This window comes from Equus quagga, chromosome 7, assembly GCF_021613505.1.
Source record: "Equus quagga isolate Etosha38 chromosome 7, UCLA_HA_Equagga_1.0, whole genome shotgun sequence".
NCBI classification, from domain to species: Eukaryota; Metazoa; Chordata; class Mammalia; order Perissodactyla; family Equidae; genus Equus; species Equus quagga.
The window spans coordinates 120,393,348-120,417,695 of record NC_060273.1 but is presented as its reverse complement, the minus strand read 5'-3'; the positions used below and the strand labels follow the sequence as shown (position 1 = coordinate 120,417,695).

General features: G+C 36.4%; 1 protein-coding gene across 10 annotated transcripts in view; it reads right to left on the bottom strand.

Annotated features, from left to right (window-relative positions):
- The window catches only part of MEF2C (myocyte enhancer factor 2C), a 166,587-nt gene that overhangs the window by 84,917 nt on the left and 57,322 nt on the right, over nucleotides 1-24,348 (bottom strand). For 6 of the 10 annotated variants that reach the window (XM_046666978.1, XM_046666983.1, XM_046666986.1 and 3 more), the window contains one exon: nucleotides 8,470-8,665. In XM_046666978.1, coding sequence (XP_046522934.1) covers nucleotides 8,470-8,523 — 54 coding nt within the window. In that variant the 5' untranslated portion in view covers nucleotides 8,524-8,665. Of the gene's footprint in view, nucleotides 1-8,469; nucleotides 8,666-10,469; nucleotides 10,746-11,777; nucleotides 11,905-24,348 lie in introns of those variants that run through there. The other 4 variants (XM_046666979.1, XM_046666977.1, XM_046666980.1 and 1 more) reach the window with 3 other exon arrangements.

The window sequence follows — 24,348 nt, the reverse complement described above, 5'->3', positions numbered from 1 at the left end:
TTGTTCCTGACAGTAAGTAATGGTACAACTGTTCTAAAGTATTCCTCTTCAATTTTATTTTGTTTAATTCAGTCTGTCATTAGGAAGGCTTGCAAGCTTCAGGCTTGGTGATTACTCTCGGTGGGAGGAAGTCATGCCACTGCAGACTTGTGTTCTAGACAAGCGCTCCTTTATACAATGACGGGGCCTGCCATGGTAAATGAAAGGCTCTTTAAAGAGCAGTGAGGGACTCTTTCAAGCAGACTGCTACCATGTGCTTGTAACCCTCCAGCATAACTTGCGAGGATGAGACAGCAGTGTGTTCTGCTGCAAAGAGGACTATTGTCCTCGTTAGCCTCAAGCAAATTGAGCCGCGTTTCGCTGCAGTGTAGCAGGACTTCCAAAGGGTTTTCAAGCAGTAGTTCCTAAAATTCTGAACACATAAAAGGATTAAAATAGGGGCTTAGAGTCTGGAATTTAAACTCTATCCTCATCCTAAGTCAACACCCTGAGCCCTAAAATAAAACTTTAAATCTTCCGCATTGCACACTATTTTAAGGAAAAACAATAAACAATGAGTTAGATAACAACTACATAATTGAATGTATATTGATAAATTTGATTGTTTATTAACAAACTCAGAGTCTGTGCTTTAAAACTTAGGGTAGCTGATTTCTGATATATTTGTCCACATAAGGAAAAGGAAGAAGCATGACCTACAATTATTAAACTTATGAGGATTTAAAAGACTTCATTGCGGTCCATTTTTAAGCCTAAGAAAGCTTTGGATTTTAAAGAGAAGACTACAGCACAATACATCTCTAATTTTTTATATGTGCTGTTGAGGGCTGCTTGATTTGTTAAACGGCTGATTTACATTCTAAATCCAGTCTGTAGATGCAGTCACAAAAGAAATACCTCTGTTTCTCTACGCTTCCTATATACAAAATACATAATTTGAATCTGAAAAGAATCAAACAAACGAGATTAATATTTGGGGGGCAAAAACATGTTTACTAGCTTAACAAAGCCCAAATGTACCTAAGGTAAAGGTCAAAGACGACTTCATTCCCTGCTGAGCAAATGCTCAGGAAGCACATTTGTCTACGTTTCCTGTCATAACAGGAAGAGTGTAACTTCTTCCTTTCCACAATGGCTTCAGTTTTACCTCCTAACTCCAATATTTTCTCCCTCAGGGCCTTCCAAATCAATCCTTGCAAGACAGAAGGCAGGAGGCTGTCTCCGTTGTAGTTTCCAAACAGTTACATTTGTTGAAATGTTATTTAAATGTTAGTGATTTTTTAAGCTAAACTGTTCCAACTTAAAATTAAAAGTCAAATTTCCAAACGTTTAGAGTGGTTCTCTTATTCCTATTAGTGGTCCAACATATTCCAAAAGAAACACAAATACATATTCCATATTATGGAATTTCATTGACTTCAATTTAATCATGTTATTTATTTATTTTTAACCAAAGCCATTATTCTCGGGGTGGGAGGGGAGTTTCCAAATGGTCTTCAATAAGAGCATGTTGGGATGTAAACTTTAAAAATATTTTCACCATAATAATTTTTGAAGGAGCTCATTTTGAATGAACAAAATTACAATGTTAAAGGAAGTCTAGCTGCAAAGAACATGGCTTTTGAAACAATTAGCAACATGTTCTTTAATTTACAGTTTGGAAAAAAACGTCTTGGTTTATGTGGTCTAAATAATGTTAATATTTTTAGTGTTGGTTTCTCAGTAATACACTGTCACATATAATTTGTGCATCTGCAAAGCAAAAGGTAACTTGTAGCAAACAGTATGGTGCATGTACCCATTCAGAGGTGGAAGGTGCCACCCAACGTTAACTTTCTACACAAAATGATCATGATACAATAAACACAAACATTGGCATTTTTCTAAAACACAGTTTTAAGTGGAAATGTTCTGAGATACACAAATTAGAACTGAAAAGACAAAAAATCTTGAAGCCCTCAGGTTCAAGAAGGAGCTTATTTCTTAATCTAGTGATAGAATTCTAGAGGAGAATAGTTATCTTTTTCCCTATGAAAATTTTGGTTTCTCTTGGATTTCCTATCAAAGGAAAGTTAATGAATGAGTTCGAGCAGTTGAGACACTATCTCTCTGGCATAAAGGAATAGATTTAGCTGATACAAATATAAAATGTCCCACACCATATGAGATGTATAGTAACCATGCGGAACACTGTCGCTATGATTCAACTGTCTAGTGGAGACATCATTTGTGAATTGTTTTCAAATTTCTAGGAATAGAATAGAAATGAATGGCCTGACGTCACATTGTTAAACTACATCTGAGAGCTCTGGCTACTGCTTTCTTTGATTTGGTAAGTCACGAAAGTACACTTTGTGTACTTTCTTTTCTGTTCTATCTTTTTGAGTCTCTTCAATCATCAGTAATTCTACTCTTTGAACAAAAACTTTTCCCCTTGGTGATTTTAAGATTAATCAAAGAAAGATTTAACTTATATTCATGAGGAGCCTTTAAGCAGGCATCCACAGGATACATCAATACATCCTATAATTCAATTCTGAGATGTACTACTGTGTCCTAATATGTTACTATGATACACCCTAATTTTATTTATATAAAGTGAGTTAAATAAAAATTTTAATACAAGTTTAGGGGAGGCAGTCAGCTGTCAAGAAATGATACTGAGGGAAAAAAGGCATAATCATCATCGTTACGAGGTATCTGCAGGTTTATTTTGGATTAGGGTAGAAAAACCAATACTTTTGCACGGATGTAACTTTTTATTCACTTGATTTGAAACAAGGTTCCAGATACTCATTGACTAACATGGATAACTCTTCCATCGTATTTAAAGTACAATTTCCTCTCAAGTAATACATACTTGCTCGATATGCATACAGGCAACTGCCAAGTCTGGAAGTTCTGTGTGTGATGACAAAAGAAAATGGTCTCCTTGGACTACTCTGTTCTTTAACTCACGGTTCAGAATTCGTTACAAAGTTACTGTCTTGAAGCAATTTATTTGTATTTGTAAATTATCCAGTTCCTCCCATTTAAAGCGTGGATCTATCTCAATTTCAACAAATCTGGTATGAGGTTAGTAGGTTGTGACCCTCAAGTTTAAAACTCTACGGTAATTAGCCCTTTTACGTACTGATATTCTGAGCATCAACTTGAAGGAACGTTACAGTAAAAATTCCATTGAAATTTTAGCTAAAATTCCAAGAAGAATGTAAAATAGTGGAAACAGCAGAAAGTAAGGAGTAAAATTGGTTTCTTTTTAAGAGAGTCATTTGAGGAAATCAATACATCTCTTTTTTGGTTCAGTTTAGAAAATATCAGATTTAGTTTAAAAACATCAGTATGTAGAAACTGTCAGAGGCTGCATCTACACTCAACTTATTTCTCCAGTGTTTTTTTCCTAAGCCCATTTAAAATAATTTATAAATCATATGCAGAAACTGAGATAAGAACATAAGAGAAAATTCAGAAAATTTAACAGCTATGAACTCTGAATTCTTTTTATTCATAAGGGGATTCTCCTGTTCTATTAACAGGAGAATGTTGCTAATTGTTTTTAATTTGTGCTCCAGTTATTGCACTGATAATTACATGAAATTTTGTTTGCTGGCAAAAACTATTAGTGTGCCAGATCTGATGGAAGGAAAGAACTTAAAACATTTAAAAATCTTTTTCCCTTAACTGACTATATTAGACCCCAACTGTGTTATTCGGCAAATATTTTCCCCTTATAGTTATTCAAATATTCAAATGTCTTTTAATAACAAGTCACACAAATAAATTTGGGTTTACTTCTATCATTTCAAAGTGGGAGAGCTGAAAATTTTAAATACAAACGTACAAGTAAACAGGTTTAGGTTAAGCATGCCTAATTTTTATATATCTTTCTTCTTGATACAACAGATGTAACAGATTTCTAAGTATATTCTGTTTGTAAAAAAGAGTCATACAAAGGCAAAACTCAGTTAAAAATCTGGCTGTTTCAGGAACAAAGTAAATGTAGGAGGGTAAGACGATTGCCTAATTGCTGAAGGCACTTAACGGGTGAAAACAAAAAATGCAGATGAGAGATTCAAGTTGTAGTGTTAGAATAAGCCGGAAGCTGGAAGTGAGAAAAATGGTAATAAGTAGTTCAAAATAATTTGGTCAATAACACACATTTGAAAATAAGTCTCCCAACAGAGAACTTAGGAAAGTACTTTTCCCATCCTTGCCACAGCCCTGCAAATGTGTGATTTTCCTTCCTGTCCACAAGCCATCCTCTGCCATCAGCTGGCTCTTGCTCTGACACGATTCTCTCACCCTCTTGTTAGCTTTCGAAGGCTCCTTTGTGCTCCTGCCCTACTCGGTTCCACTTTTCCTTCCATCTCCCTGATACTCTTAAGGCAAACTCTCTTGAAATGAAGGTTCAGGTACCATTCTTTACTCTGCTACACAGCGCAGGAGTTGCTTTGATGGAAATCCCATTAATATTATAGCAAATGGTTCAAAGAGCGCGAGTCTTAATAGGTAGAGTTAACAGTACATTTATTGAGCACTCATTATATGGTAGGTGCTTCACATTTATCCCCTGATTTAATTATTTCGATGACCTAATGAGGTGGGTACTATTTTTCAATTCTCACTCTACTGATGAGGGAACTGGAGAGGCTCAAACAGGTGAAGTCACTTGCTGGAGGGTCATAGGTAGCAGACCTGGGACCAGGACTAGGTTTGTGTGTCTTTAAAAACCATGCTCTTCATCACTAGATTATTCTGGATGCAGTATGATGTAATTGGGAAAAGCAATGACATAAAACCATACTCTTAGCCATTGTATTATACAGGAAACAGCATGACATAATTGAGAAAAGCGTGTTTTGTTTTGTTTTTTAATGGGAAAGATTGGGTTTCAAATCTTGGCCACCTCCTACTATTAACTATCTGACTTCAAGGCTTTGCATTGTCCAGGCCCTCCCAGCATCTAATCTTTTCTTTCATCTCTCTAAGGTCATACACACCAGACTCAAGTTCCACAGCTTTCCTGTGGCTCCTTAGCAAGCTCCTTCCTTTCTAAAGCCACTTTGCAAATACTGTTCCCTCTGGAATGTTGTCACCTGCCAAAGTCTGACTCTTCTTTTAGCTCCCATCGTTTAGCATTTCCTCAGAGAGGCCTTTCTTCAATCCCTAAGCTAAATAAAGCCCCTCCTGTTACTCTTTCCTAGCACTTTGATAGTTTCATTCATAGCACATATGAACAAAATTTTTATTATATATTTGCGTGTCTGATTCATCCCACTAGGCCAGGGGTCCACAAACTATGCCCACAGGCCAAATCCAGCCTGTCCCCTATTTTTGTCAGTAAAGTTTTATTCAAACACAGACACGTTCATTCATTTACTCATTGCCCATAGCTGCTTTCACCACTAGGGCAGAGTCAAGTAGTTGAGAAAAAGCCCGTATGGTTCACAAGGCCAAAAATATTTGCTGTCTGGCCCTTTACAGAAGAAGTTTGCTGACTTCTGTGGCAGACAATAAGCTGGATGAGATTCTTCTTGTTTACCACTGAGTACTTAATATTAGGCACACTGCAATCTAATGATATTTGTTGATTTAACAAATAAATAAATAAATAAATATTCGGTTGTAAATGGGTTTAATAATGATTAAACGGAATAACATATATGGAATTCTTGGTACATGCAGCCAATTTTATTAAGCTATCTGAAAATTTCTGTAAGACAAATGACAATTCACGATTTTATCCATTTTTACATATTAGCTTAAGAAATCCATCTTGCTTATGTTAGACATTGAGAAACAAGTAGTTTTCATATACTTGGAAACTCTGGAAAATTTTAAAAAATAAAACTAGCTGTTACCTTTTGTCCTCCTCTAAACTATTTTATGTATCCAACTGCAGTTTCTGAATTTTAGCTGTTCCCTATTTCCATTATGAAAGATCAAGCAAGGGCAAAATTCAATTTAAACAGTTAGCTGCTCTGTTTTCCAACAGTTTTATTTCTTAATGATATACAACTTATCACATCAGCTCTGTAATATTTCATTTCACACTTTCAGTCACTCTTTCTTATTCTGTAAAAACACACCTTGTTCTCTGTATAGCCAAATAAACACCTGCCCTAGCAGAGCAGGCTTTTACTACTTTTAAGAAAAGATGACGGTGAACCATTGTGTGAGGTTCTGTTAGGGAGTCTACAGTAGGGGAAGCTTCAAAACAGGCAAAGGAGTTAAGATTTCCTTTGTGACATGTGAACACACAGTTTAAAGGAAGCCCAGGTAAGGGGAGTCTCCGCACTTGGTGTGATATGCTGGTGTATATTTGCTGGTGTGGACTATCAGAAGTGACTTACATCTTTTAGGTTCTCTCCGAATGGCTCTTATGACCACTCTCCTAGTAGGCGAGAGGCACGCATGACAACCATTTATAAGTAAGATGGCTGTTTAAGATTGTCAATAGCCATCTAAAATAATCACTGAAATATATAGCAAAACATGGCAGTTTTCAATTTCATTAATTCCATGTAGGAGTATTGAATTAAAGGGCCTACTCTACCTAAAGACTGAGAAAAAACTAAATAGATCCTAAATCCTATAAGATAAAAAAAATCAAGGAATTCATCTTTAGGATTAAAATAATAAGATAAATTGAGCTAAATTTAATCATTTTTCTTCTCGTAAAGTTATTATGACTTCTAACATGGGTGAGAGTAACAGCAATTGTAGATGCAACTCTATTTAGATTAAGAAAAGATATTCAATTATTAGCTCAAAAGTATGGTGTTAAAATTCTTGTATCCCTGTGTGAGTTTTATGTTCCTTTATAAAGCATAACGAAAACTCATGACTTCAACCTGCAAAAATTTTCTTCTCTCTTTATAAGGAAAAGGAAGATACAATGAATTTCATGAACCTAAAAGTTACCTGGTATCATTAATGAAGTGTAGATGCTAATTCATATAATTTTTGACTGCACCCAAAATAGATTCTAGTCCAAATCACAGGGTCTAAACAGTCAATGGTACATGACGTTCAATATTTCAGTCTTAATTTCAATTTCAAGCTATAAACCAATTAAAAAATACTGTGGTTTTATCTTGACAGAATTATTGCTTTTTGGCTTGACCCATAGCAATAAACAATGTGTAGGAAAACACTGAAGGAATCCATCATAAATCTCAGCATTATTCATCCTTTAGCTCAGTTTTCAGACAAAAATAGTTCAAGTCATATGTACCTTAAATATAACAATTTAAGGGAGTATAAACATGAAAATCTAAAAAGTTTCTTTACTTCCTAATGGTATATTGGCTTTGACTGCATAAACAATTACTTCTATTCGTTACAGTTTACACCCGTAGCAACATAAAATTTTAAACCACGAATCAGTTGTAGTCTCACTTGCAGGTCCAAGAAGATAGAAAAGACAATAGAGGAGGGAGGGTGTCTTTATTTGGGGGATATTACAGTCTAGGGGCATCTCCAAGGATGTCCTCTTAGCTGTCCCCACTATAAATGGGCAATAGGCAAAACGCTCTTCTTTCCCACGGTCCAGGAATGCCTGTTTTGTAGGTTCCACTATCCATTTGCAATGGTTGGGATCTGGCAGTACTGTAAATTCTCCCAGGAACCGTTATTGGATACTTAACATTAGAATGCATACAAACCACCCAGCTATCCTTACATGGTCTAACTAAATCTCCTCCAAGAGTGAAGAAAAATACAGTCAAATCACAGACATTGATGATATGCAGGTCTTTGTTGAATAGAGCATTTGGACGTATAACGTCTTTAGAATAGATTAAATGTATCAAACAGATACTATCATTGGTGTTCTAGAAAAAACATTATAACATCATCTGCCTCAATATTTAGAAAATTCAGGGTTTAAAGAAAACGGTGTGAATTAACTAATAGTTCTTTCCTATAAGTTTTAAGTTACTAATATTTTGTGTGAATGTTTTCTTTGTTGTTGTTTAGCACAATGTTAAATATTTTGGATGTATTTCAAAGTCTCTGATTATGAACAGAATGAAAGCCATTTTTATACAGGATATTTAGCCTACATTATAAACCTTTCAATGGATGACCACAAAAGGTCTCGTTCCCATGAATATAAGAATATCTTTGTTTGATGATGCGTGCAATGTAGCAATGTTATGCTTATTAACTCTTAATTATTAAGCTATTCATGTTACACAAGCACAGCTCCCATTTAAAATTCATGTTCAAGTAAAAAGTGAATAATCATGAATGTATGAACGCTATTTCTAACAGACAAGGTGATTTTTTTCCCCTTTACATATAAGAGACTATTAACACTTAAATTGGCCACATTTAATTCACTCAAACTTCTCTTAATGAATGTTTGTACATTCAAAACGTTTTCAGTACCCTTAATATATCTGGTGAGAATGTCATAAATAGCCCATGCAAATAATGATACCAAAAAAAGTTTACCCCACTCACCTGTCTGTTACGTTCATCCATAATCCTTGTAATCTGAATCTTTTTTCTCCCCATAGTCCCCGTTTTTCTTCTCTCTCTCGTCCCTGAAATTATGTATTTTTTCCTTCCTTTTCTTTCTCTTTCCTGTTTCCTCCAAACAAATCTCCTTCTTCAGCACTTGCGCGGCTCAGTTCCCAAATTCCTGCATTCGTTCCTGCTGAAAAGAAAGAAAAATTAAATACCACTTCAACAGCAAGCCAGTTTCATAAGAACTGCCATATTCTAATTTTTAAAAAATAAAACCATATGGAAGCAAGCCAATCAAATGAATGAAAGTAAGCATTTATTAAAAGTACACATCCCACGCAGGAGCATATCAAGTTGGAATGGTTTGTTTTTACAATTAAAATAATCTCATAAGTAACTCAACAGTCATTTAAATGAAGAAAACTACGCTTTAAAGTCCAACACTTGAAATGTGTCTTTTGCAAAGAGTTTCTGAATATTTTTTAATGAAATTAGGTGACTATTTTCACCCTTCTGTTATGAAAAATTACCTAAATCAGAGAGTTAATGAACCTTTATGTACCTGTGTATGCTAAGTAGGGCAGCTAATTCATTTCTGAAGGAAAACAATCTCATGTTTTGACAGCAGAGGTGATAATGTCCCTCGTTATGCAAATAGGATGGACTATTTGGAAAGTGCTATTTGATAGATGTAAATGACAACTAATTTAAATCTAAATCCTTTAATCTTATTTTTCAAAAGTCACTGCTATGAGAACACTATAAAAATAATATGGGATATTTAATCTTACATAACAAGGAGCTATCAGGAGTGAGGTTGTCTTTTCCTTTTGAAAGCCTTTTAGCGCTCTCTCGAATACAAGAAATCAAAAAAGATAATCATTCATAGAAAAGAAAGAAATGGTGCTAAAATTGAAGGATTATTCCATTTATAACTACACTTTTGATAATAAGCCATCAGTCCTCTAAATTTAAATATTTTAAAAAGACATCTCTCTTTGGGCAGTAAGATACAAAATTATAGAAGCTTGCTATTATATACTGGAAATCTTTAGGTGATGAATTAAAACTAAAGAAATGATCATCAATAATATAAGATCAACCCAGAGAACCTAGAGTATTAAGAGTATATGTTTTACTTTGTTTAAAACTATATCTGAAAATATTTGAACGTAATCAAAGTGAAGTGCTGTGAAATGTGGAAGTTAACAAAAAGCATCCTACAACGGCTTCTTGATTTGCAAGCAACAGCTTCAATTATTCTATTCTGTCTTATGTCAAAGAATGCAACCACTTTACACACTGCTCAGAATTTCCCTGTTTATTTTAGTTGGTGTCTGACAACCAACCTGATAAATTCCCACATGCATTATGTAACGCTAAGCCAATGTCCTGGCTATTTAATAGATTGTTTGGCTCCAAGTCAAAGTTATTGGAACAGGAAAGCTGTTATACACTTGGTCTGATCATCAGCTGTCTTCTGATTTCTTTAATTTAATTTCTAAATTCTTTATCACCTTGAGTACATTTTTTTTAAATTTAAGTGTTCTGTGATTATCTAATTGCAGAAGCTATTATGATATAATTAGTTCCGGTGGATTAAGCGCTGCTTAAATACTAAGACCATCCATTCTCTTATGCCCAATGCCTTTCTGTTAAACTGCAGCTCAGTTCTGCCTCTGAGAATAAATAGGTTGAGTAACATCACCACCACACAGTGCTCATCAAGAACTATTACTCCCGCGGTAATTTTAAATGTTGGAAGTAGTTCAAAAGTTTTAAAGAGTTACAGAGATAACACACATTTGACAAAGACATAGGAAAAAATTAGCTATCATAAGATATATTAAAATCACATTAAAATATGAAAAACCCACAAAGCACAACTGCATCATGTATTCACTATTGCCAAACACTGTCCATCTATCTATTTTTAGAAATGGTCTTAAATATCACTCGACTGGGCAACTTTCCTGTGTTTCCTATAGTCTTACCTTAGAAGCAAGCAGCACGCTGGAACGGTATTTCCCATGAATGTGCAAGACCCCAAAGAGACAAACAGGCTTCCTCTATCGCAGAAAAGCCAACCCAGGAATCCACAGCAAATGCATATGGGACAATTTCCTTTCTTTCATTTAGCTGAGGCCAGTGGCACTATCGGCTTACAGGACTGTGCCTGCCTAAGCGCTTACTCACTTCAAGGTGGAAGGTCAGGGTGAACAGATTAGAGTGTGGTGACAAGGCGGAGAAGACGAGAACTTCTACAGATCCTGATTTCAAAATACAAACAACCAAACATGTAGAGAAACATCCCTGGAGAAAAGTCTCAGAAAGACAGAGAGAGTTCCTGATGACCCAAACTTAGCAGAGTTCCTTCGTATCACCACCCCGTATTTCACAACTGAGAAAGGAGAGACACTTTTTTAAAAAAGCAAAGATTTTTAAAATTCTTAAACATGAATTTAAAAGGAATTTATATGTATATATCAAATATACATATAAAACAGTTGATTAAAAAGCCACTGAATATATTTTCCTTTTTGAAATATGCAAGGTAATGTTGAGAGAAGTAAGTTTAAACTTCAACAAAATGGAAATATTTTCTTGTTTTCCATAAAAATGAATATTTCTTGAAGTGTTGCCTTTTGTACATCTCTAAAACGCAAAATTTGATACTGTTAAGTATATATGCAGAGTAGTATGTCGCGGTGATGTGACTGTTTTCATGAAGTAAAATGTCATGAAACATGTGGCTTAGAATATTTGATTATGGGCCACCACATTTCAAGGCTGTCAGTAAAAATTCAGAGTTAGGAAGGTCAACAGTAGCTCAGTAGTTGTTTTCTTAGCACAAGTGTTTCTCTAACCTGATTTTTATGCAAAAATTATATTGTAATGTCAGTTTCAAGTATTAATTTGTAGGAGGCCTAGTGAGGCTGAAAAAGAGACTATATAACTTTAGTAATCTGGCAAATTGTCTTGTACGTATATGAAGAAAAGAATATAATAGCTAAACTACACGTAGTAGAATTTCAAGTTACGCAGAGAACTTGCATTATGTACCATCCACCATAAGCTTAAAATAATTCCCGCAGCCTCGCTGCGACTTCTTTCCACATGAGAGAAGCGTTCTTGGAAAATGACAGACTTACACAGAAACAATCAGCAATTAAAAAAATAAAAAAAGAAAGAAAGAAAAAGAAATGCTCTCCGATAGTTACACTCTATAGAGTTACCGACTCCTGCACTGTTTTTCCTTTTTGCCAAGCTAAATAGAAGAAAAATAAAATCAGGCTGCTTACTAAAAAGGGGAACTTCATTATGGCAGGCTTCTGTTCACTGTGAGTTTGGCATAAGCAGACAGATGAAGGCAAAGTGGTTTGAGACCCAAGCAGAGAAGAATGCCTTGTGGACAGATGCTAAAGTGCCTGCTCCCACCCCGGCTCTCTCATCTACAAACTAGGTCTCTTGAGTGACACACACCTCCCCCCTCCCGTCCCCCTCTTCCCTCCCTCACTCTTTCTTGCTCTCTTTCCTCCCTCTCTCCCTCCTCCAAATCCCTCCCAGTAACACAGAAGAATCTTGACAGAATGGCAGGAAACACGCACAGACTGGTCAGGGAAGGATATGATGTCAGCAACCACGAACAATAAAAGGTGTAAAGGTGCTTCCTTCCCTAAACTGTTCCAGAAGTGTAAAATGGGAACCAAAACTCTTCACTTCCTTCTCTGGGCAGAACTGTCTGAGTGTGCTGTGCCGTACGCCCCACACAGAGAGGCCTTTGGGAGGTTCAGATAAGGGACAATGAGAGAAATCCAGACGTGGGGACAAAATTTTTCATTTCTATTTTTAAAACACCTGAGAAAAATCCGCTTCAGCTCGAGGTTACTGTTTTGCATGATTGTTTTAAGAAACAAAAATAAGTAAACAAGTTCACTTTGGCGAAGGAGGAGATACAGTGCAATTACCATTTACCATGCCTCACAGAAATCATCTGACGTGGTCAATGCAGCCATATCATTTTCATTTACCCTTCAAGGCAAATGAATTCTACACAGGCAATGAGCCAAACGGATAAATTAAAATTTTGGTAAAAAAAGAATTACAGATCTGTCCAAAAAAATCAATGGTGGTTGGTAAAACACACTGATTATTTCTTTGCCCCTCGTAGTTTAAAAAAAGATATACTGGATCGAGGGGGAATAGATTCCTATGTTATTGAAGCTCTCAAAGTTCTTTAAAAAAGTTAAGACTAAGAACCAAAGTAACTAACATAAACTTTCAGTATATAGTGAAACTATTTATTTTAATCTCATCACTATTAGGTTCTTTCTAACATGGAAATGGCAGTCTACCATGAGGTTTCTGTAGGAAGAAAACCACTTATCAAGTGGATCTGAGTCATCTTCAGATTTCAATCATCTTCCCACAACACTTTGATTTAGAAATTAAACATAACCTTCAGTTACGTGTTTTGATCTCAGAGTGAGACTGCCATGCCACATTAAAAGATGTGGGAAGAAATTAATTCTCTTCTGCTAAACTGATCTTTGCAAAGCACGTATTTTGCTACAATCAGCACAACGCAGTTGCTTAAATAAAAACAGCTTATGAATAATGATAAAACATTAAAATATGTGATGTCAATTTGCAAAGAAAGAATTCTGGTTTTCTTTTACCCATAGTAGCAAATAACTTCTTCGTTGACTCACATTTTCACTAACACCAGCATCTTCATATGAGGTTCTGTAAAAACTCAAGACTGAAAACCAAGCATACTATATCACATAAGAAATTATACTGTTAAATAAACACACGCTGGATACTCAGTAAGGGACAAAAATGATCAAAAGCCCAGTTGCTGCATGCCTGGTTTTAATAATTCAAACAATTAAGCGATTCATTATTATTTTAAGTGGAAAACTTTGCTCATTATTGTGCATCTAGATACATTTAACTTTCTACTTTATGATATATTTGAAAGATATATGAGGCATGTAATTATATTTTGGTTAAAAGGAACAAGTAGAACTTTTATTTTTTTCTCCCCTAAGAGGTGTTCCGAACTTCAAAAGATATAATAATTATTATTATTCTTATTGTTACGTGACTATGTGATGTCTAAGAGCTGGAGAATATTTCCTTGGTCCTGAAAGTCACTCCATTTCTAAGCTTATCATGTATTCTACGGAATGCTATCTTGCCCTAGCTATGCATGCAAGCTGCGTTCATTTTAAAGGCAAATGGCCAACATTCATCCTCATAAGAGTAATAAAGGCCATTCTTTCCCACTGGATAAATAGCATCATGACAAACACAAAGTTATCTTCTCAATTTATTCCAATTTTGTGTCAATATGATGCATTTTGTGTCGTCTTCAAGTCTCGGTCACATAATATCACTCATACAAATAATAAAGAATGTCGACTGTCTTTCAGTTCCTCACACTTGCCATGCTCCTTCCTACCACAGGGCCTTTGCGTACGCAATTCCTTCTGCTTGGAATGCACCTCCTTTGCCTCTGTGCCTCCTTGACTTCTTCCCTTCCTTCTGTCTCAGCTCCAGTTTCACCTCCTCAGGAAGTACTCCATGTTTTCCTGATCACATCAAATTCCCCTAGGAGGGTCACAGCACCGTGCCCTCCCTGTAGCACTTGTCAAAACTGAAATTGCGAGTCCACCTGCCTTCCTCGACATCTGTGTGCCAAGTCTGTTGTGTCTCACTTTTGTATTCCCAGTATCTACCCCAGTGCCAGGCATACGGTAGGAGCCAATAACTCTTAGCTGATTAATCATTTATTAAATTTTTCTTTCTCAGGTGAGTATTTTCTTCAGTTGCTATTTTTAATGACTACTACTAAGAACATTTTCACATTTTTATTTATACAGAAGCAGACTGATAGCCTCACTTAATCCTTAATTATATTTATTAGCATCTCATACATGGAACAAGGATAATTTATACTGAGAAATGGAAGCTGAATGAATTTTGGAGTCAGGAAGCTCAGGGTCTGAGCTCTAGTTTGGTACCCAGAAGCTGAGTGACTACAGATTGATGATTTAATGCCTTGCCCTACAAAAAGTTGGGAACATACTTCTCATTTGCAGGATGGTTATGATCATTGAAAGTGGTACTATACGTGAAGTGCTGGGTACACAGTGGTATTGGGAACATGGCCTACTACCTGTCAGACGGCTTCAGTTTTGAGGGATAAACTGAAAGTCACATCACACAGTAAGACTATCAAGTGAATTGTAGTCCTCACATAAACCAGGAAGACCTGAATTTGCAAAGCCGAAGACGAGCAACTTCTAACAGGTGATGCTTCATTTATCCTTTAACAATAATCATTATAAAAAGAAAAAATTTACAGTGTTATAAAAATTAAGAAGCTTTCCTTAAGTATCAGTCACGGAACAGCTTCAGGCTGCGAAAGTAGAAATAACTAGGGAAATACATCAATTTTCCCAATGACCACGGCTGCTGAAAACTCTAGCTAATGCTTCTAGTCCTACTTTAATATCTTTCCCCAAGGACAAAAGGAGATGAAATGTATGTCAGAAATATAATAAGGCTAAGAAGGAACTCGTTTTGAAAACCCCTGCAATTAATTTAATAAGTGGGCCTAACCTGCCATTATCACTGACACAAATCATTTTATTTACACAGCTCTAGAATTTAGGAGACACATACCTTTAAACAACTGTACTGCATTGTAAACAATTTAATAACATGAGGGACGCACAGCTTCCCTGTCTTGGTGGTCCATGGTACATTTTGCTTGGGCCTTTTTTTCACACTGCCGCTTAAACAGCATTCTCTATTCTCCATGCCAAAATACACTCCAAGTGGTCTAAATATGTCAAGAGCCTCATGCTAGTCAATCAAACCACTGTTTATAGTCTTTCTGCATCATATTCAATAATTAATTCAGGGTTCTATCATGTCTCCGTTTTCCTAACTTTTCACAACAGTGCAGCCACCACGTTTTCTTCCAAAGGTCACTTAGTGACGTGGCAGGACTTACCACAAAGGTAAATCCTGCTCTGTCTTCCTCACAAAGCAACAGCTACTATTTAGCATCACCGAGCGGGCTCTGTTCCCCAGCTGTAACCTCTCAATAAGCACATGCAGCTGGATTTTTGTTGCTGTTATTGAACAAAGCAAGTTAAGCACTATACAACAGCAATGTCAGGGCAACAGAACCGTCAGCCTTCAAAGCAAGTGAGGCTTGAAGTGGGAGATGCTGCTACTATATGTTTTCATCTTATTATGACAAAAATATAAATTCCCAGGCATCTCATGGTCCTATCAGGAAAAAAACTATGTTCACTATTTTCTTAATCTTTTATATATCATGTTTCACTGTTAAAATGGAAATTTCTACAATTTTTTTTTTCAAAAGCCGTATGTAATGGACACAGTTTTCAGCCTTACTAATACCTGTTGCGGGCGGGGGTGTGTGCAGAGAGAACATTTTCCACAAAACTGCAGCAAATGGAAAAAACACACTTTAATCTTTCATAATGTGTAGATAAAGCAATAAAAGTACACTTTAAGATGCCTAAGTAGTCCTGAGTATTATCACCTGTAAATAATCACAATATTATTAAGATTGTGATAGGAATGATTAAAAGGACATTCTAAGTAAAAGCTTTGTTTTATTCTGTATTCAAATATGATGTTAAATGACTGAAAATTATGTCCTTGAAAATAACTTGCCTCTGTTGCTATTTACTCTCCCAATTTATTTAACATTTAAAGATGACCTTGAAATGGGAAGAAATACTATTGTCCTTCTGCCAACATTTTTGTTGTACATTAGGAGAATATGCTTGATAAATCATCTGCTATTTATATTGAATGTCATTTATTTTTGTCTCTAAACATTAGAAATTTTACATAAAAATTTCCATGATGGTATACATAATATTCAAAATATCATAATAATATCTCTCAAAATCCAGATATTTGATATTGCTATTACATGCAGCTCACCATGGAACCCAGTGATTCATCAATTTTTCTATTTCTCTTCATCTCTTTTACAGCATCCTAATCAACCTAATTAAGGCTTTGTTCATCTGAAACCTCTGATGACAATTTGTTTAACTCTATCCCACTGTGGTCTTCTTATACGGAGAATTAAATCTGATCTTCTGACAGCAATCATTAAACGATCCCAACTGGCCCCAATTAAGCCACATGGCTCACGGGCTTCCATACAGTCAAGTGCCAAGTTCTCTGTTTCATTTACACATCATTCTTTACCTTGGTTTATTTTCTTAAAGCCAATTAAGTGTGTGTCTTATCGAGTGGAACTAAACTTCCTTGTGTACAGTCACTGAAGACACACTGCATCAACGGACTTCGCAGTCACCTGAAATATCACGCAGGACTGCTGAAGCCGTTCTCTCTAGCGGTAGTGCGATTGACGAAAAAACAACTGTATATTTGTTTACTCATGCTGAAATTGACCCCCATGCACCTTCCCAAAATAACAGACACGTTAAACAGTTCTGGTTAACATCAATCAATAATAACTTTTCATTTGGCTCATTTATAATGATCATTTAATAGAATAGTATCTGTATGTAGTTAGGTTTAATATTCCTTTTTATTTACTATTTGAAATGGTCTCTTTAAGACCCTCTAAAAGAGCAATACTAAAGTAAGACTTCTGAAGTTAACCTTTCTTACCCTTAATTTCTGCTCTAATTTTTTCACATACGCTCAATTGTAAGTTCTGTAATGATGTTCCCAGGCCTTCCTAGCAGCACAGGTAGCCTCAGGATTTAAGCTCATTGATTGTGTGCCCCTCCAGGGAAATGGCTGATTAAAAACAGCCTCACGAGGAGGAGTCGCTCCTATTCACAGCTGGCTCATCTTATTCTAAACTCTAATACCTGTACGGAAACGTGACCCCTCGCTTTGGCTTTAGAGAACCGCAGTTACAGAGCCCCTTACCTTAGATATCAAGGCAGAAAGAGTTAAATTAGTCCCAATATGACTGGTATTTGACACAGCTTCTGAAGGCCTTAATCAATTACCCTGACTACTTTCCTGTGAATATAAACAAATGTACTGTATTTTTATATCTATTCTAATTATAGCGATCACTGATCATCTGTTGGTATGTGATGCAGGCTATCTGTCACAGTTCTCGGAGCAGATGGATTAGAACATATCTGCTCATCCTACTCATACATTAAAAACTGACATGAGGATAGAGAACTGGAATGGATGCTATGCATCTTATAGGACATTAACCTTGATGGAACATGTACTTCTTTTTAATACTTGACCAACAGATGTAAGTGCAAAGAAAAAAGAAAATACAATGGAATCTTTAACGTTCTGACGTGTGGCAACACCCAGAAAAAAATGGTCTGTGCGTTTTCTGTATGATAGCTAAATAGATAGTCACCTACTCAATAAATAACTGCTCTTCTCCCCAAAAGCGGAAATGCGAAATGTTTATTACAAAATGCTGATGATTTAGAAAATACTTACCAACTGCACAACTGACTTTTGAAAAATGTATAATAAATGTACTAAAATTTCAGTAAAGCAAAACAGACGCTGGGGTGTTGTATTATGAAATATTTCTCACTGTATTATAGTAATCTCCAATAAGATTTGATGTTAATTTTAGAGCATGCTTCTGCTAAAAAGGGCAAACCCTGCAACAGATTTAGTACAAAGAAGCTGAAAATATCCTGTGGAAAAAAAAAAAACTCTGTAGCGAAATCAGCCAGCCCAAATCCTGCCATTACTCAGCACAGCAGTGACGTGAGGATGTTTGTAGTGGTTTGAGGAGCCAGCAGGGGTGGAAACTCTATGTACTCGACTCCAACATGATTGCAATTGAACCTCATCAAAGTAAGAGCTCATAATTTGTCACAGAAAACAGCCAATTAACATATGTTAGAAAAAGGCTTCATAAAGATAATATATGATTAGAGACCCAGTGCAGCTGTTGAAAATCAAAACTATGCGTTTAAAAAAGAAATCTCAGCCTGAGCTTCCGTACGGTTAAACTGATAATGGCTACTATGATTTTTTTTTTTAAAGTCGAAAAATATAATTACAGTGCTTCTCATAAGTTTGGGGTTATGGCGAGGGAGGCCTGGGTACTGTGGCACTATTTACTATGGCTTCCCTAGTTCTATAAATAGTTGCAGCCCTTGCCAAAACTCTGTAGTTACTTTGTTATAGTGCTATTTTAAAACACAGACCTTCATTGTGAGCTAAATGGCCTTCAGGATGCACTTTGTAGTTAATAGCATTCCTCTCTAAACTATATCCTCCCTGTATCTGTGCAAAACTCCAGGACAAGAGGACTCTACATGACTGTACAACACGCTAGGGCTGTGTAACACACAGTTGGAATACTTGAGAACTTTCGTCAGGGTTGGTGGTCAGGAAGGGTGACAGTTACAAAGGAGTGATATAAGGTTGATCCTTTATTCCATCATTTTCTTTGTATTTCCTAGTTGGTGGACATAATTCATCAGCTGTAAATGAGATGAAGATGCGTGGAAACAGTGCAGACCCTCTATCCGGATGCTATGCAGGCAACTTGCCCCAGCTTTGGAGCAGATGACCTACATGGAACTCTATTTGTGTATTCTCATCACAGATTTTAAACTAAACTTTAGCTTGGACCACGTGGGCAATCAAATCCTGGCTAAACTGACATCATCGGAGACCATGAGCCAAAATCTTGATGCTTAATATTACAGCTATCAGTGAAAAAGTTTGATCATTAGTCACAGAGACATAAATGTGTCAAGCAGGATGCTGGGTGCCAGAGACACCACTGTTAACAAAACAAAGAAGGTCCTGGTCTTCACGACACGTATGTTTTAAAGGGAGAAAGAGACGATAAATAAGTGCACTAATATGATGATTTTAGAGGGAGAGTGCTATAAAGAAAATATCACAGTAGAACAGGCTAGGAGGTAATGGACAGGAAAGGGCAGACGTGGACAATGCCAGGGAAGGGCTATTTGAGAAGACAGCCTCTGAGGAGATTCTAAACCACGGATGGAGCCAGGCAGTATTTGGAGGACGATGCCTGTCACTCTGCCTGTCACGGGTGGTACAAACTTGGCCAACTCATGGCTTCCTAAATCTCAGTTTCCTCATCTACCGAATGGGAATAATAACACATATATTCTATGATGAGGCTGTGAGGCTCAAATAAAAAGCAGAACCACATTCATTTGCAAAAATTCATTTGGATGCAATTCACATTTCAAAAATTCAATGTGTAAACTTGTCTTCACTTCGATATTATATAATTTTATAACAATTATAAATACTTTGAAGCACTGAGAATATAATATAAGGCAAACGGTTTCTAAATTGATTTTAACTGAATCCAAAGGTGTATCTTCTCTTGACATGTGGATATTTCATTAAAGCAATGCCCACTGTTTGAAATAGTTCTTGGGGATATAAGTTCATTTTGCAATGCTAAATATGGAGAGAACCATGAACAATCTGACAAACACAATGCAAAATTTCTGCAAATGTAAAATATAGAACTATATTTTTAAAATCATACTTTTTATCTTTTAGAAATAAACAATCTTACAACCTTACTAATATAACTGAGTCATTGGGTTAGGTTGATTTATTTCCTCTCTCATAGGGCCCAACTCCCAAGCAATCAGTACAGTTTTGATTAAGATCTCAGCAATATATGAAAGTCCCAGGGTCTCTCTGTATGGGAAATATTCACATATCTTTGGACATACCCATCTAATGAGAGTAAGCTAGGTAGCCTCAAGCCAAACGGATTAATTTCCAACTTAAAATGAATAGAGAAATTGAGTCATCCAGCATTTTTTAAATTGAAGCATTTTTAAGAGGAAAAATATAAAATTTAAGGATTATGGATTTTAATAAATAGGAAATTAGAGTACAGGACAAGAGACACACTTTAATTTTAAAAGCTGTAAAACAGAAGTGTCCAATGAAAAACTATAGTATTTTAAGTAAGGAGAGAGGTCAAAATTTCCCATGCAACAAAACTTTATTTAAGGAATAACGTGTAAACATTTTCAATTCTTCCTCCTCAGCCATTTTTGGGAGAGTGATATAAATTTGATCCTCTATTGCATCATTTTCTTTTTATTTCCTATTTGGTGAACATAGTTTATCAGTTTTAAAATAGGGTAAATTGTATAATTTACCAGAAAGCCTAAATAACACTAATCAATTTTCATTTAAAATTGATCAAATGCCCTGAAAAAGAATAATAAATTTGAAAAGATTCTTTTTAAAATCAAACCTGTCTTCTTTCCTTTCCTGAGTGAATCACAGTACAGATATTTACTCTAACAGAAACCAGCACGGTGTGTTGGTTTATTCTCAGTGCTGACCACTACTGCCCATCCCACACTCACCTCCCTCCCTATCTTGTCCACTGCCCTCTGGAGGACACTCACTTCCCCATCCAAAACCCAGTCCTCACCGCATACAGAGCAGGCACGTAAATACGAGTTTCTTTTCTCTATTTGTAGATTCCCCACTCCATTTTTTCATTTCATCACCTTTCTTTATCTCTTTCTCCACATGTTTAGTACTGAGGGGATATGGAAAGTGAAACTGTCAAAGAGCTAGGAATAGAGGTGTGCTCAGACGAGCAGAATGTGTCCCCCAGAGGATCCAGGCAGGGCGGGCAAGCGCCTGGGCCCGGGTCAGCTGAGGCGGTTCCGAGGCAAAGGCCTGGCAGGAGGCTCCTTATCTTAGCATGTCTACACATTCTGTCCCAGGCTGTTTTCAAGGATAGCCCAAGTCATCCTTGGCAGATAATACTGCATGGAAAGTATTACTGTACTTCCCCTGTAAAAAAGACCGTGCACTATGGATCAGAAGTGACTGAAACGGACAGCCTTTGATCCTGAGTCTCTAAAACCTAGGATCTAAAAGAAAGCACCCATCGGTGGAAGCAAGCTCATGACTCCTTAGAAATCCCAAACCCAAAGTGGATTCCAAAGATCACTGGCTCCTAAGGATGCTAACAAGCTATTCCTCCAAAAAAGAAAAAAGAAGACAAAAAAGGGAAAAAAGAAAAGAAAAAACCTCAGGAAGTCAAAGAAATTAGGAAAACAGATTTCCTTGCTGCAGGACTTTTCCTAGTCTTCAATATGCTGGATGCCACAATCTGCAGTATTTCCACATTTATCTGGAATATCCTTTGGGAAATGCTAGCTTTAAAGAAGCGAGCAAGCTTCTTCTCTCTGACTACTGCATACACCGCATTGCTGAGACAGATGCTCCAAACCAAGCCTCACCTCAGTGCCCGGCTCAAGGAAAACACAACAGTATGGCTGAATAATTGATATAACAACGGAAAACTATTCTTTTAGCTTTACAAAGAAACACAAACACGATGTCAGGTACAGAAAATTGCTGTTCTTTTAAAGTAAAAACATTAATAAAATATTTAACTATCAGTGCAATTCGTTTCCAGAGCCCAAAGCATCAAGAAGGGGCAGAGGGCAGTGGGAAGAAAGTTCTACTGGGAATCAGACTCTGGGGTGGGTTCTGCCACCAGGCCAGTCAATTCCTTTGAGTCTCATTTTCCTCAGACACAAAAAACAAGCTGGGTTCAATTTCTAAAGACCCCTCTCAAGTTCCTAAATGGTATAAATTCAACAAAGGTGTAAGACAAAATGAGGTCGGACTGCTTCTCCAAAGGATACAGTCCCAGAGAAACAATAAGCTGACAAAGATGTTTAATTGCCTGGATAAATATAACTGTTTTTTCCATGTTTTGCATTGAAAAGTTGGTTCACCTCAGCCTCAAGTAGTACCAGCAGTTAAGACCAACGTTACTTTACGCACTTTGGACCAGCAATCATATTTAGAAATTTAATAAATAATAGCTACAAATTATAAAATACTTACTATGGCACTAAAAGCTTTACATACATTAACTCTAATCCAAAAGCCTATGAGGAAGGCACTATTATCACTTCCATTTTACAGAAAAGGAGGCTAGAGGACAGAGAGGTTAAGTTACCTGCCCAGGGTCACACAGCTAGTGTTAGAGCTATATCTGAACCCCTAGAAGTCCAGTCCCAGACTTAGTACTCGAAGCACATATTCTATTATTTCTCCACGCTGCTGGGTAATATTCAAAAGAGTACTTTAAAGTTAAAAATCTATGTGGAAAATGTGATGTTCAGAGGGATTTAGTGGAATCTCAGAAGGACTTTTAAAATCAGTGTTCTTTAATTCATCTAACATTCTCTCATTCCTCATGGCAAAAAAGAGTTTACTTCACTGCGCCAGGAGGAGAACAGAACGAAACTTGAGTTAGATATTTGTCATTAGAATATCAGAACTTACTGGTTGATCAGCACGAGTGGTCCCCCTCCCCCTTCTACAAATGAATGTAGTTGCTCACAAGGAAAATCAGGTGAGTGTAAATGAATCAGTATATATTTATCACGACTCCTGGAAAAAACCATCAAAACAGGTGTCTTTCCGAGGATGGGTCAGGAGAGTCAACTTCATTTATGGAGACGAGAATTACTCAGAGTACTACAGATGTCTTGTCTCCAGTTGAGAGAGCCATCTTGCTTTCCTTCAAAGCACCTTGGGTAGGTTTCTAACCTGGACCTAATCAACTCTGGTATGACCCTGGTCATTATCTCCCTCCCATCCCCCCACCTGCTCCTCCTCTGGTTCTTCTCTTTATGCTCTTTCCCTTCCTTAGCCTTCATCTCCTCAAGTTATGGTGCACTACAATATTCTTCTATCTGTAGTGGAGTTTCCACTTTAGAATTTTATACATTTACCCTCTTCTTTAGAATTCTTTGTGTTTGAGACCTCTGGGTATAACTGTGCAATTCAAGCTCTTTAAATAAATTATTTTAGAAGTAACTTTATGGCAGCCAGTTTTTTAAGACACGCCTAATAAAATATACTAGTCAATTACATAATAATAGTTGACATAATTGGCAATATATTTATAATTGTTGAAGAAAAATCACATACTTTGATGTATTATGGGAATTCCCATCAGTTTTTTCCCACTGTATCATGTAGCCTTGTTCTTTCAGAGCCTACAGAGAATGAGGAAGTACTAGTTTGTATATTTTCAGCATGTATCAGACATTTCTCCTACTTTCATAAGCAGAACACTGTGGTACAGATATAGGTACATATATATTCATTTACGTATTTACATGTTATTGTACCAGTTGAGGAGCACAGTGGCTCAGAGTCATTCAAAAACTCCACCAACAATGACACATTATATCCAAGCCTGAACTCCATTTAAGATGCTGGGCAGTTGACTGTGCAGTGAAAGCTCAAAATGGCTGCTTCTATAGTCCATGGACTTCAAGAGGGCATCTGGTAAACAGGAAATCTCTGAGATTTCTAACTCAGTAAGAAAGGATCTGTTGGCAAATACTGCCTTTCACCCTGAAGAAGCTTCTGGAATAATTTTTATATCAGTGTCATTCATGCCTGTTGATGGGTCTGGTAATAAAAGTGTTCTGAGAAGTGTAGGGGGTGACATTACTTTTAAATGCTAGGAAAGTCATCATTACCACCAAATTACTAGCTAACACACCAAATCATTATTTGGCCACATTCCTGAGGATTCTAAAATTCAAAATTATATAAAAATGTTCATCTTTTATATTTTATGAGCTGGAAAATAATGATTATAGCATAATCTGTTCAGTTCTGTTGAAAAAATTAGTTAAGATGAATATTTAATAAATGTTTCTCCAAACTTATGGAGAATTTCAGGATGGGCTTGGCAATTTCACTTGCCTTAAACTGGATCTTTATGAAATCCATTTAATAAAATTTATCTAAATTTTGCCATGTTAGAAAAGA